The sequence below is a fragment of the Kryptolebias marmoratus genome, linkage group LG7 (genome assembly GCF_001649575.2).
Source record: "Kryptolebias marmoratus isolate JLee-2015 linkage group LG7, ASM164957v2, whole genome shotgun sequence".
Taxonomy (NCBI): domain Eukaryota; kingdom Metazoa; phylum Chordata; class Actinopteri; order Cyprinodontiformes; family Rivulidae; genus Kryptolebias; species Kryptolebias marmoratus.
This window is the reverse complement of record NC_051436.1, coordinates 15,622,509-15,634,296: the sequence shown is the minus strand read 5'-3', so window position 1 is coordinate 15,634,296 and position 11,788 is coordinate 15,622,509. Positions and strand designations below refer to the sequence as shown.

Sequence of the window (11,788 nt, the reverse complement as noted above, 5' to 3'; positions counted from 1 at the left end):
GTTGGTCCAGTCCACAGTCCGTCTCTAACCTTCTGTCGGGTGTTGGTCTAGTCCACAGTCAGACTCCTGACAGTAGCTCAGCAACTGCAGGTTGCTGCTGGGTTTTTTTTTTCTGGCCCAGCAAAGACCTGTGTGCCTGATTTGTTTTAATTGGTAATATGTTTTCAAGAAATGTAATCTTACCATAAAAAAACTGACAAGATACTTTTAGAAATTATGTCGAGAGAAAATTTTATTGTGACAGAAATCACATGTAAATTTATCATCATGTAGGCAGCTGCATAAAAAAACAAAGGGGAAAAAAAGAACAATCCTCACTCCTTTGTTGCCTAAAACGACTTCTTAATGGCTCTAAATCTAAAATATAGACTCTGATATCATTTTAAAAATCAGAGAAACATTTAAGTGCAAGAAAAAAAAATAAAATACTGTGGTTAAAATGTGAATTTCAATTGTCTAATTTATAAGACATTTGACAAATAGCCAATTTTAAGAAAACAGCCCAGTTTTTTTTTATTAAAAAAATAAACTCCATGATGTGTGATCATGGCGGCTGATTTATAATAAACCATCAGCTGTTAAACACAGACTGCCCAAAGAATTAAACAAATACACTTTTTTAATTATATTATTACCATCATTGAAAGCTGCAGCTTCCTCACGTCCCTGACTTCTGCTGTGTACCATGCCCACTGTGGGCTAATGGATTTACACCAGAGGTGATAAATTCAGCTCACTTTATGAACTCCGGATAATCTGAGTCACTCGCTAAAATGATCCGGTTCACTTGAGTTGGCCGTGCTGAAACCTTCCCTGTCCCGCTGCCAAAGAAAAAATAAAAAACTGACGGTGGATGTTAAGGATCCTTGTTTGCATTATTTAGAGATGTTTATTTTACACATCAATAAACGAACAATTTACAAATGAAGGAACAAAAATGTAAAATGTGATTAAATATAAGTTAATCAAAATGTTAACTTGTGTTAAATGTATGTAAAATGTGTATTAACAGCTTATTTAAGGGCTGTTTCTCTAGTGAGTCTACTAACTCGAGGACCTGTAGGATCCAGGTTAACTGGACCTCAGACTTGTGAGTCCTGATTTAATGGTAGGATTCGGATCAATAACTCGGGTGAGTCAGTAACCAACCAGCTCTCATCTGCTCCATTTAAGGCAATATTATTCTCTGCTCACTCAGGTAATACAGTAAATGAAGGTTTTGCTGTAGTTGTGAAACTGGCATCTGCAACACAAACAAGCATGAAATCTGTCACTACTGGGGTTTTAGGTTTTCAAAATGTTTTGTTTAGGATGTCCACATGAGGGGCATCAGGGGCTCTAAAATGCTGTTTCCATGTGGATGCAAGGCTGAAATGATAAAAAAAAACTTTTGTGTTTGCACACTGTTCCTGTGTGCACGGGGCCACACATGTGCCAACTTACAGGAAACAATGAATAATTTAACAAATATCATTTGACTGTATGCATACGGTCACGTTTTAGAAAGAACATCCACCCTAAATACAATAAGAGCTTAATGTGAACACGGTGTTAGCAAATTACATTCAGTGAATAAAAATAAACCAGGCTACATTTGAGGACTGCAAAATACCTGCCTGACCCATGCAGACATATGTTCAGATTAGAGAATAAGAAACAAATGCAGCTGCTTAGAGAATGAAATGATCTTTTATTCCCCAGAGGTATTCATCACTCATCCTGCTCCTAAAAACGAAGAGTGTCTCCTTGTAGCTTTTGATGCTGTTCCTGAGAGAAAGCTCCATCTGGTCCACCCACAAACAGGGTCAGAAAGCCTCTGGAGGATATCACCGAGGTTCTGATGCATCGCCTCAAGCAGAGGTGGAGAGAGAGAGAGCGGGTCTCTGAAAGGGAGAGCATTTCTTCCTCTATTTAACACGCTGGTGAACAGGGAAGCATCCCTTCATTGTTAACAGTGAAGAAACAGAGCATCCCCACATTACATAACACTGGATGAAGCACCAGAAGATGTGCCTGACAAGAAAAACTGGAGCTTCAAAGACAAGGATGCTAGAAATGGAAAGTAAAAGGACCATGACTTCTTCTGCTGAATAAACACTCCTGTTCTCCCAGCTGAGAATGACCAGTGCTCCTGGAAACGTGTTTCATGCGGTCTCATGGCATTGGTCACATCTCCTCTGTTATGAGAAGGTCCCAGCCTCGCATCTTAATGCGACAAGCAAGCATGTTAAAAAAGAAATAAAAGCAAAGACAAAGTGTCTGCTGACGCAGCTGTGAATCTTTTGTGTGGACGCTGTCGGCTGGTGTGGCGCAGTATAATACTGTAGGTGCTTGAGGGTGAACTAAAAAAAAAAAAAAAAAAGGAGAAAGCCATTTGACTAATCTCTGTGGAGGATAAAAGATCTTACATGAAGTCTAAACACTGCATGCCTCTTGTGAACTGTTAAAATAAAAACTATCATTTAGATAAACAATTTAAAAAAAAAATAGAGACATGAATTTTCAGACGTGCACTTAATCAGTTTGTATTCACAATTTCAGATCACAAAAACATTGAAATCATCAAAAAATGATTAAGATTAAAACTCTTTTACCACATTCAGCCATGTGAACGTACCATTATTTGTTTTGTCTGCTAAAAAATGGCACACTTCCGCGCCTTCAGCCGCCTAAACTCAGGTGAATCTTGTTGTGGCGTTTTAATAAGTCAGAACAAGTAAAGATGGCAGGAGGTGGGCAGGAGCAGCAGCATTTAGAAAAAAAAAAAAAAAAAAGGTAGGTTAATTTGCTTGTGATTGCACTTGATTTGAAGACTTACGTAAATCAAAAATACTGTGTTGTCCACAAAACTCAGAAACACAACAAATCTGTTTCACCACCTGTAACTACGATTGAGTGACGCCAAGTCTCAGTACGAGTCACTTCGTCCTATTTCAACCCAACTCGGGTCGACACCATCTCTGTGGTTTTCCATGTAACCGAGTGGTGCCTCGATGTGGGCGGGTCGTCATAGTGTGACGGCTTGAAACTTACCGCCAACGGGTAAATGAGTGAAATAAAGTCACAAAACAGTCACCGTCCTCTGCCACCGTTTTCAAAAATGCTGCGGCCACCTTCCGTCTGCTGGTTGGAGCTCATAAATAGAGTCCATTTTTTAAAGCTCCTTCTGAATTCTGTCATCAGAAAAGAAGCCCAGAAACGTCCGCACCCCCTCATTGTACCACGGTGCTGGTTTAAAAGATATGTTATATATGTTTTTAAAAAGTAAATAACAAAAACTGCGAGGTTTTAAAAAAATGATGGGTTTCTTGCAAGAAAAATGCTCTTGCGATTGACGTCACTCTCTGGCCAATCAACAGCCTGCTTTCTGATGATGTCAAATCTTCAGCTCGACTCGGCTCGTATGAAACCTCGACTGAGGAGGTTTCGAGAAGTGAGCTGGAAGTGGGCTGGACCACCCAGTGGAAAGAATCTGAACCCGCACCGGGTCGAACCGAGCAGGGTTGAGTCGGGCCCATGGAAAAGGGCCCTAAGATTTTCACCATGAACGAACAGGAGGCTGCTGCAGCAGTATTTAACACCAAGCACACGCTACAGCAGAACAATATCTAAAAAAATGAGCATAGCTTGTCATCAGGTCTTGTCAGCACATAATTGACACGAACTAAAACATGTGTAAAGACTCAAACGAGATCAAAACAGAGGAAACAAGATAGCTTTAGCTTCATCACTTCTATAGACCAGTCTACATGAAAACACACAAGCAGAAGTGAGAAGTCAGTTTAGTAAAGACTTTGTTGGTGTATGGGCAGAATCAGATACTGCTGCAGATAAAAATACCTCAAGTTTACATCTCCTGACAGCTGTCCAGCTAAACCTCAGGTAAATCTTTTTTGGACAAAAACAGAAAAGAGAAACTACACCAGCTCTTGATCGGTGAGTCAAACAGGACACTTTAGCAGTACAATAGTTTTACACCACGTTTAATGTAGCAATAACAATAGGTTCATATGTGGAGCACTTATTTTACAGAAGGAAGGACTTTCTTTGCTCTCACAGGAAATATGAGGAACTAATTTACAGAAAGACTGAAAAGGTTTTCATTTTTAAATGACTTGCAGGCAGATTTATATGCTTCTTAAAAATACGCTCCTTACAAAATCATTGAAGGTTCTGCTGGACCCAAACAGTCTTTGCTGTATTTTTAGAAATTTAACAATATTCATGAAACTATTTCTCTATTTAATTATCGAAAATGTATTTAACCACCACGTAATAACACACTCGGAGAAAAAATACTGTTGCATTGTAAAAAATAGAATTTAGAATGATAAAAAGCAGGATTAGGGCCCTATAAGACAGTGAATGTAAACTGTATATTTTGACCGAATGGATCCACTTCTAAAGCAGATTGCTACAGTTTTGAAATAGCTCCAATCCGAAAATTTCACAGTGATTTAAACAAACATTAAATTTTCAACATTCACACCTACACAAACATTGCCACAGAACACGAATCCTCATATGAATGTACCAACCAGGCGCACGCTACACAAATCGGAGATCGATGTCCAGCCGTCCATGCAAGAAAAACAGTAAATCTTAGCGCTCTTCTTTATGTCTTGTTTTCTTTTTTTTAATAACCACAAAAGTGCTATTTCTAGAAATACATGGGAGATGTTGTGAACTCTGGTGCTGTTGGTACAGAGCGGTGTGTGTCTGGATGATCAATGCCGTCTCAGAGCACATTTCTTGATCATTTGTAGCTTTTTTTTGGCGTCTCTGAATCAATATGTGAACGTTGTGACGGTGTGATTCCTGTGTTGTTGTTGTTGTTTTGTGAAAACTTCTAATTTTAGAACATACCTGGCTATTTTATTTTGCAATTTAAATGGAAACGTGTATTATTTTTGTGCTTTATTGATAAAAGTTTGTTCCATTTATTTATTCACCATCACAATTCTATACTCTGATGACTCTGGAATATCTTCACTAATCGTTACCAGTAAAAGTCCAAACTCTGTGTGAAAAAATAACTAAGAAACATGCATGTTTATCAGTTTCAAGGTATACCCCAGTGTTAAAAAGTCACAGTGTCAGAACCACTACATTTTTAGTCATACTGTTCCTATGGTTTAAATGCATTAAAACGAGATGAAACTGCGATTTTTGGTTTGTTCGTTTCCTTCTCTGTCATTGGACTCGCTGGCCTGACACAACATGGGAATACCTCCCACGATTCCCGACTTAAATCCAAAAAAAAGGAGCCACTTCTGTTGTTTGGAATTATTTTGGTTTTAAAGTAGAAGATGTGGATCAGACCACCATAGTTTGCAAGTCATGCAAGCATGTTGTGTCAGGTAAGGGTGGAGACACAGCAAATCTGTTTATAAAAAGTAAAAAAAAAAAAAAAACTGTTTGAAGTTACATCTTTATTTGAGCAAATCCAATAAAAAAATAAATAAATAAAGCAGAAAATGTGGATTATCATCTGTGATATTGTTATCAAAGTATTTAAAAAATGTATTGTCATATCATTTTTTGGCAATATCGCCCACCCCTGCTGAAGATAATCAAACCATCAAGATATCATACCTGCCCATTAAGAAATAAACAAGAGGACTGATATGTCCTGTTGTTTCCATGGAAAGTGGCAGCCAGGATGGACTTTTGTTTTCCAGTTGGTGTAACGAGGGCGTGGTTGTGTCACACACGTCAGGACTGCATGAGCACCGGTGCTGGTGCTCTTTATTCTTATAAATAACCACAGAAATTCATGTAACTTTTTTTATTTCATGTGATCTAGTGTTTAATGTGAAACTGATGGTGGTGTAAGGTTCATAAAGTACTGCTTGCATGAACAGCTATGAACTGCGGACACCAAAGCCGTTTTATGACGGCAGCCATCTACTTTGGTCTTAGTTGCATCCAGACTAGCCGTTAGCTCATCAGTCACTCTAAACTGAGGTTGTTCACGAGGGCAACAGGTAAGATATTACTTACAACCAAAACACAGAACCCCACCTCTATGTGACTGAACTGTTCTTTAATTAAATGTTTTTTTAAGGTAATTTCCACTTTAAGTCAAAAGATACCTTATTTTTTGTAAACTGCAAACACTCACACTAAGAATATTAGAAAGAAAACATTTTTTAAAAACGATGCACAGTAAAAAAGGTAGCATAAAGAAGCCCAGCAAAATACATTAATCACTGATTATGCAGCATATTGTGCAGGGCAGCATTTAATCAGCATGACCTAAATACTGTACAGACCCCTGTGATTACACACAGATAAGCCTACCACTGTCAGGGACCAGTTCTACCTCACAACACACCAAAAACAAAATACACTACTTAACAACACTGTAAATGAGAGCTAAACGAAAATGGTGACAAGCATTTAAAAAGTTGCCGAATTGGCCTTGATAAGAAAAGCAAAACCTTGCTTTCACAACCAATCCGGTTAAAGCTGAATTAAAATACATTTAAAGGCTTCACCGTGGCTTACAAGCCGAAATAAAAGCCTTTATTAAACCGATCTATCCACTTAATGAAACACACGGGTTCTGTTTGAAATAATACGTTCCCGCCTCGGAGAGTTTGCGTATACCTCACGTTACTTTTAAGTTCACTTTTAACGGGACATAACGCAAAGTTTAGCGTTTCACTGACAATCTAATTTGAATTTCTGTTTTCTTTTTTTCCTTTTCTTTCATGGTCCAAACTTATAAGTAGAAGCGAGCCGTCTCGCCGACAGCAGCGTCACGTGACTTTAAGCTAACTAAATTTAGCTCCAAAAGTTAGCAAGCCGTTCCAGCTGAAATGATATGGCGGATCGACCCTTCGGCGAAGCTAACCGAGCTAGCTTCAGCACTTCGATGCTAACATCTCAGCGGCTAGCAGCTAATGCTAACAGCGCCGAGTTCTCCTTTAAAAAAGCGCAACCACGGGCTAATGCGTGCGCTTCACGGCACACAGTGCGACTTTAAACAGCCGCCACGTTTATTTGCAACTACAAGTGTTGCGGGCGACGCGCAAAATCCACTTTGTGGCACTAGTTTTATTTTATTTCTAAACTTTCGGAACCAGTTCCGCAGCCTGACAACAGCCCGTCGTGGGATATTTTGTTCAGGCAACTATCTGGATATATCGATTTCTTGTTAAAGTTGAATAAAAAACCAAATAAACAGAGTTTAATTTTGTACAAGCGGCACTCAAATTAGTTGTGGGTGAATTGAGTCTTAAAGTACTCGTTCATTCACTTGGTCACATCACAGTTTGAAGACTGTGACGTTCTAAGAAACAAAACTTGACGCACACGGAGCCGCGGAGAGAGCTAGCTTCAGTTAGCGGCTAACCTCACAGACAGCTAGCTCCTAGCTAGCCACGTTCGTGTCGGAACAATCACATTGTGTGTGCGTGAGTGTGTACATGTAAGGGGAGGGGGGGTCACAAAGATATATAAACCGTTTCTTACCTCCCACTCGGTACATGTTGGCCGCCATCCTCCCGTCACCTTGATCTAAATCAGCCCCCGGGTAATTCCCCGCTCGGGTAAAATAATATCGTCGGTGGTCTGTTTTATTCCTTCATTTATCTTGGACACCCCCGCCGCGAAACAAAGCCGGCTTCGGGCACGAGCCGAGCTGCTCTGGCGGGTAAAAAGTTAAAAGTTTCCGTTAGTAATACCCAGGAGCTCGTGCCCTAAAATACATGTAGTCCCTTTTTTTTCCAGCCCCTCTGACGACCTTCTTCTCCTCTTCCTCACTCACTCATTCACACACAGCTAGCCTGTCTCTTACTCCACTCTTCCTCCCATCCTCCGCTCCAAGCTTCATCCTCCTCTTCTTCACCTCCGCTTAGTTCAGCGCACACACACGCGCGCTCGCGCGCCCGCGCGCACACACTGTCTGGTCCCCTTCGGGTGAGCGCCGATCGTCATCTTCGGCAATTGTCGATAATCTCCGGTGAACTTCTCCTCAGACCTCATTAAGCAACATTAAGAAGCTGTTCTTTATAATTCTAAAGTATAAATGATCACTTTCAGATTTTTTCCTTTGTCTTTTTATAAAACTTTTATTAGTTTTTCTATAACTTAAATTCACGTTAGTGTCAGATCGCAGTCTCAATATGTTATTTTTTATTTACTGGTAAATAATGAAACAAACTGTGACATTAAAAGTAAGCATTATTGTTATTTTAAATCAAACAAATAAAGCATATAATGTGACTCAGTTTCTCATATTTTTTTAATAAAAATATAATTTATTGTCAAATCAGAGTTTTAAAAAGATTCAAATACTTTAATGTCATAAATATGTTGATATTTATAGTAAATAAGCTAAGGATTACTGTGTTAGGGTTATATTTGAGTAATATAGTAAACACGTCCTGCTGCCAGATGGCGGGTGATGATGTTTTTGCCCCTGTCAGTGTGTGTGAGACTGTCTGTTAGCAAAATATCTCTTGAACCACTGGATGAATTTTAATGAAACTTGCAGAAAGTAATCACTGGATGTAAATTTAAAGCTCATTAACTTTTGGAGTCAACCCACTTAAAGATGGCTGCCATAGCCAACTAACTTTAAAAATCACAAATATGATTATAATTCAGTCAATTTTACAGATATCTACAGCACCTTTTGTGTGGTGGTAGGTTAGGGTTTTACAGCTATTGAGCTAAAATTTGGTGTGGTAGTAGCTGAGAGTCATTCACATCACATACTTCAAGTGCTACTTATCAGGCAAGCTCTTTGATAAAAAAAAATTGCATTAAATTTTTGGAGTCAATACTATTTGTCTGTTAGCAAAATATCTCATGAACCACTCGATGAATTTTAATGAAACTTTTAAAACGTAATGAAAACATGTTCATTTACAACTGATTAACTTTTGGAGTCAGTTCAATTTAAAATGGTTGCTACAGCTAATTGACAAAAGCCAACACAAAAATGGTTTACAGATATTGAGCTAAAGTTGACCAAACTCTTTAAAGATTTATTTACAGCTATTCTTTTTCTTAAAAATAATACAAAAAGTACACTACTGTCACCGTTTGGTATATTTCAATATTTGCATTGTAATAATAATAATAATGATGATGTTTAGCTGCCCAAAACAATCTGGGCAAACTGCTTTCATGTCTTTTGCTTTGTCAAATATTTAATTTGAACCCAACGTTTTAAAAAATACACACAGAATTATACAAAAAACACTTGTTTCCATTCACTTTGATTAGAAAACCTTTCAAAGTTTTATTTATCATGCTTTAAAAATAAATAGATGCATTACTTTGACTGGTAATAAATGGTTAACTCCATTGTTTGTTTGTTTCATGCTCCAGTTCAGTTATTGGGTTTGTCATTGTCAACTACTGCCCCCCAGTGGCCAAACTCACGCATCACCTCAGAAATATAATGGCTGAAACTTTGTCAATTTTGCCAATATTGTACTAAAATTTGGCGTGGTAGTAGCTGAGAGTGTCTCACAACACTTACTTCAAGTGCCATGTATTGAACAAGATCTTCACTTACAACCTTAGCATTAATTGTTGGAGTCAATCCTGTTCGTCTGTTAGCAAAATATCTGATGAACCACTGGTCAGATTTTAGCAGATCTTTCATAAAGTAATCACCGAATTCACATCTACAACTGATTTACTTTTGGGATCAATGTAATTCAAGGTGGCTTCCACAGCTAATCAAATTTAACAAACAAAATTATATTTCGGTCAATTTTACAGATTTTGAGCTAAGGTTTGATGTGGTCGTGGCTGAGAGGCATTTCCAATGCATCCTCCGAGTGTGACATCTTGCATGAGATGACGTTATTTTCAAGGTTTGAACAACTCGACACAAAATCATCTTAGTTTGAAACTTTGACATGAAAGGTGGCGGGTGACACACATTCCTCCAAGGAAAACTAGCTCTTTTATTATTTTGTTATATTGACAAGTACAAAAAAAAAATCACCAACTCGTTAACAGTCTTTAAAAAGTCATTTTAAGTATACAGATTTATCGTTATAACAAAAATGAATTAGTAAAAAACAAAACTGTTTATTTTGATGGAATGAGTTTGTCACAGTCTTTTCTAATGTATGCATAAAGTCAACCTAGATCTTAACTTTTGCTAAACACTTTAAAACAAAAAACAAAAAAAAAGAAGATCTGGACAGGAATAAACGGCACAGTTAGGTTAACGAAACAGGACATAAAAAGGCATGCTCACAGAGAAGAGAGTCAAAACAGCAGTCATGTTCTCATGTTCTGCACAACTGAGCGCGGCTGCTTCTCACGTTCCTCGCCAGAGGAGACGCTGCGGTACAGGAAGCATCACACCAGTCATTTTCACGAGGATTTACACGACTGCCGTGTAACAATGTGGGTGTGTCCCCCCACCCGGCCAGAAGAAAGCTCCTCGCATGTTAGAGACGAAACCGACGGCGGTGGCACAGCAGAGGTCAAACTAAGCCGACAAGCAGGCTTCGGCCTCAGCGGCTGTGGGTGAGCGAGCCTCTCTTCTCATCGCGACACCAAACGCTGGCCCCGACTAGCTGGCTGCGGGCTCCGGGGAGCTGGTGGAGGTGGACGAGACCGAGGCCAGTCTCTCCACGCCGTCTCCAGCCCCGCCGCCCGTCACGCTCCACTGGAGGATGCAGGTGTCCTTCCCCCCGATGGAGAGGAGGTGGGAGTCGTTGTGGGTGAAGCAGACGTTGGTGACGTGGCTGCCGTGACCCTCGTACTTGTGGTTCGGTGCCTGGAGACGAAAAGGTGCGTGTTAGTCCTGCTTAAAGAGCGCTGGACATCATTAATGAATCCCTTTAACAAAGAAACCCTTTCATTGCTCAGAAATCTGTTGTTGGTGCTCCAATCTTTTTTTTTAAAAAAAGAATGAAGACCCCTGTTTTACCTCTAATTAGTGTCTAAGATTGTTGAGAAACAGGCACCTGATCAAATCATAGATCTCTTCACTGCTACAACCCCTGGCAAAAAAAAAAAAAAATCATGAAATCGCCCCTCGTGGAGGAAGTTCTTATAATTGTTTATTTTTGTATTCAAATCCTTTTTCAAAACTCCAACCTTCTGGTGTTAGGAAGCAATAAAAAAGGAAAGAAATATAAGTGTTGCAGCACATTGTCATCACTGTTTAATATTAAAAGCCAGACAGTAAGACACTGAGGTGGGAGGACATGATTGTAAATAGCTGCCAAGTGTATCAGATTATACACAGCTGAGACCAGATGTTTGCATCCAGCGTATAAAAACACAGAATCTTTTTTTCCTCACCGACTGTTTTATTACTTTCTTCAAAGCTGTTAGTTTACATCCATTTTCTTGTTATTTGGTAGTGTTGTCTTTAAACTGTGTGACTTGGGTCAAATGTTTCCATTCAGGTAAAAGTCTTCAGGTCAGTCCAGTAAAGGCTGCATTGGACTGGAGCTCTGTCCTACTGACTGTAAGACAACAGGACACCTACAGTTTAATTAATGTAATTTCCGGACTATAAAGCGCCTTTAGTTTTCTCAAAACACAACAGTGCACCTTATAATCTGGAGCACCTCATATATGTAAGAAGTCGTAATGTTTTAGTACGACTTTGGTTAAACTACAAAGCTGCACCGCTTGCAGCATTAAGGCTCAGGCCACACTCCCAGGGGCCCCTGAGAGTCCTAACCCTGCTTAGCTTGAAGTCAGTTACGAATAGTCAGTTCTCCGACTCCAACTCCGCCTGTGTTTGAATCAGGGATGGAAATTAAAAATTTTGTCCACCAGCCATAGTGGCAGG

General features: G+C 39.3%; 2 protein-coding genes and 1 long non-coding RNA gene across 5 annotated transcripts in view; 1 reads left to right on the top strand and 2 right to left on the bottom strand.

Annotated features, from left to right (window-relative positions):
• LOC119617176 overlaps window positions 1-2,774 on the top strand; it is a 17,718-nt gene extending 14,944 nt beyond the window's left edge. Inside the window, exon 2 of the long non-coding RNA XR_005233375.1 lies at window positions 1,702-2,774. This is a non-coding gene — a long non-coding RNA (uncharacterized LOC119617176). The remainder of the gene's footprint in view (window positions 1-1,701) is intronic.
• Window positions 1-7,889, bottom strand: part of mta2 (metastasis associated 1 family, member 2) — a 45,787-nt gene extending 37,898 nt beyond the window's left edge. The window contains exon 1 of one of the 2 annotated variants that reach the window (XM_017427065.3): window positions 7,480-7,889. In XM_017427065.3, the coding sequence (XP_017282554.1) occupies window positions 7,480-7,507 (28 nt within the window). In that variant the 5' untranslated portion in view covers window positions 7,508-7,889. The remainder of the gene's footprint in view (window positions 1-7,479) is intronic. The other variant, XM_017427066.3, reaches the window with a different exon arrangement.
• Window positions 7,890-9,911: 2,022 nt separating this feature from the next.
• Window positions 9,912-11,788, bottom strand: part of eml3 (EMAP like 3) — a 60,693-nt gene continuing 58,816 nt past the window's right edge. For both annotated transcript variants that reach the window (XM_017427045.3, XM_017427046.3), the window contains one exon: window positions 9,912-10,759. In XM_017427045.3, the coding sequence (XP_017282534.1) occupies window positions 10,553-10,759 (207 nt within the window). In that variant the 3' untranslated portion in view covers window positions 9,912-10,552. The remainder of the gene's footprint in view (window positions 10,760-11,788) is intronic.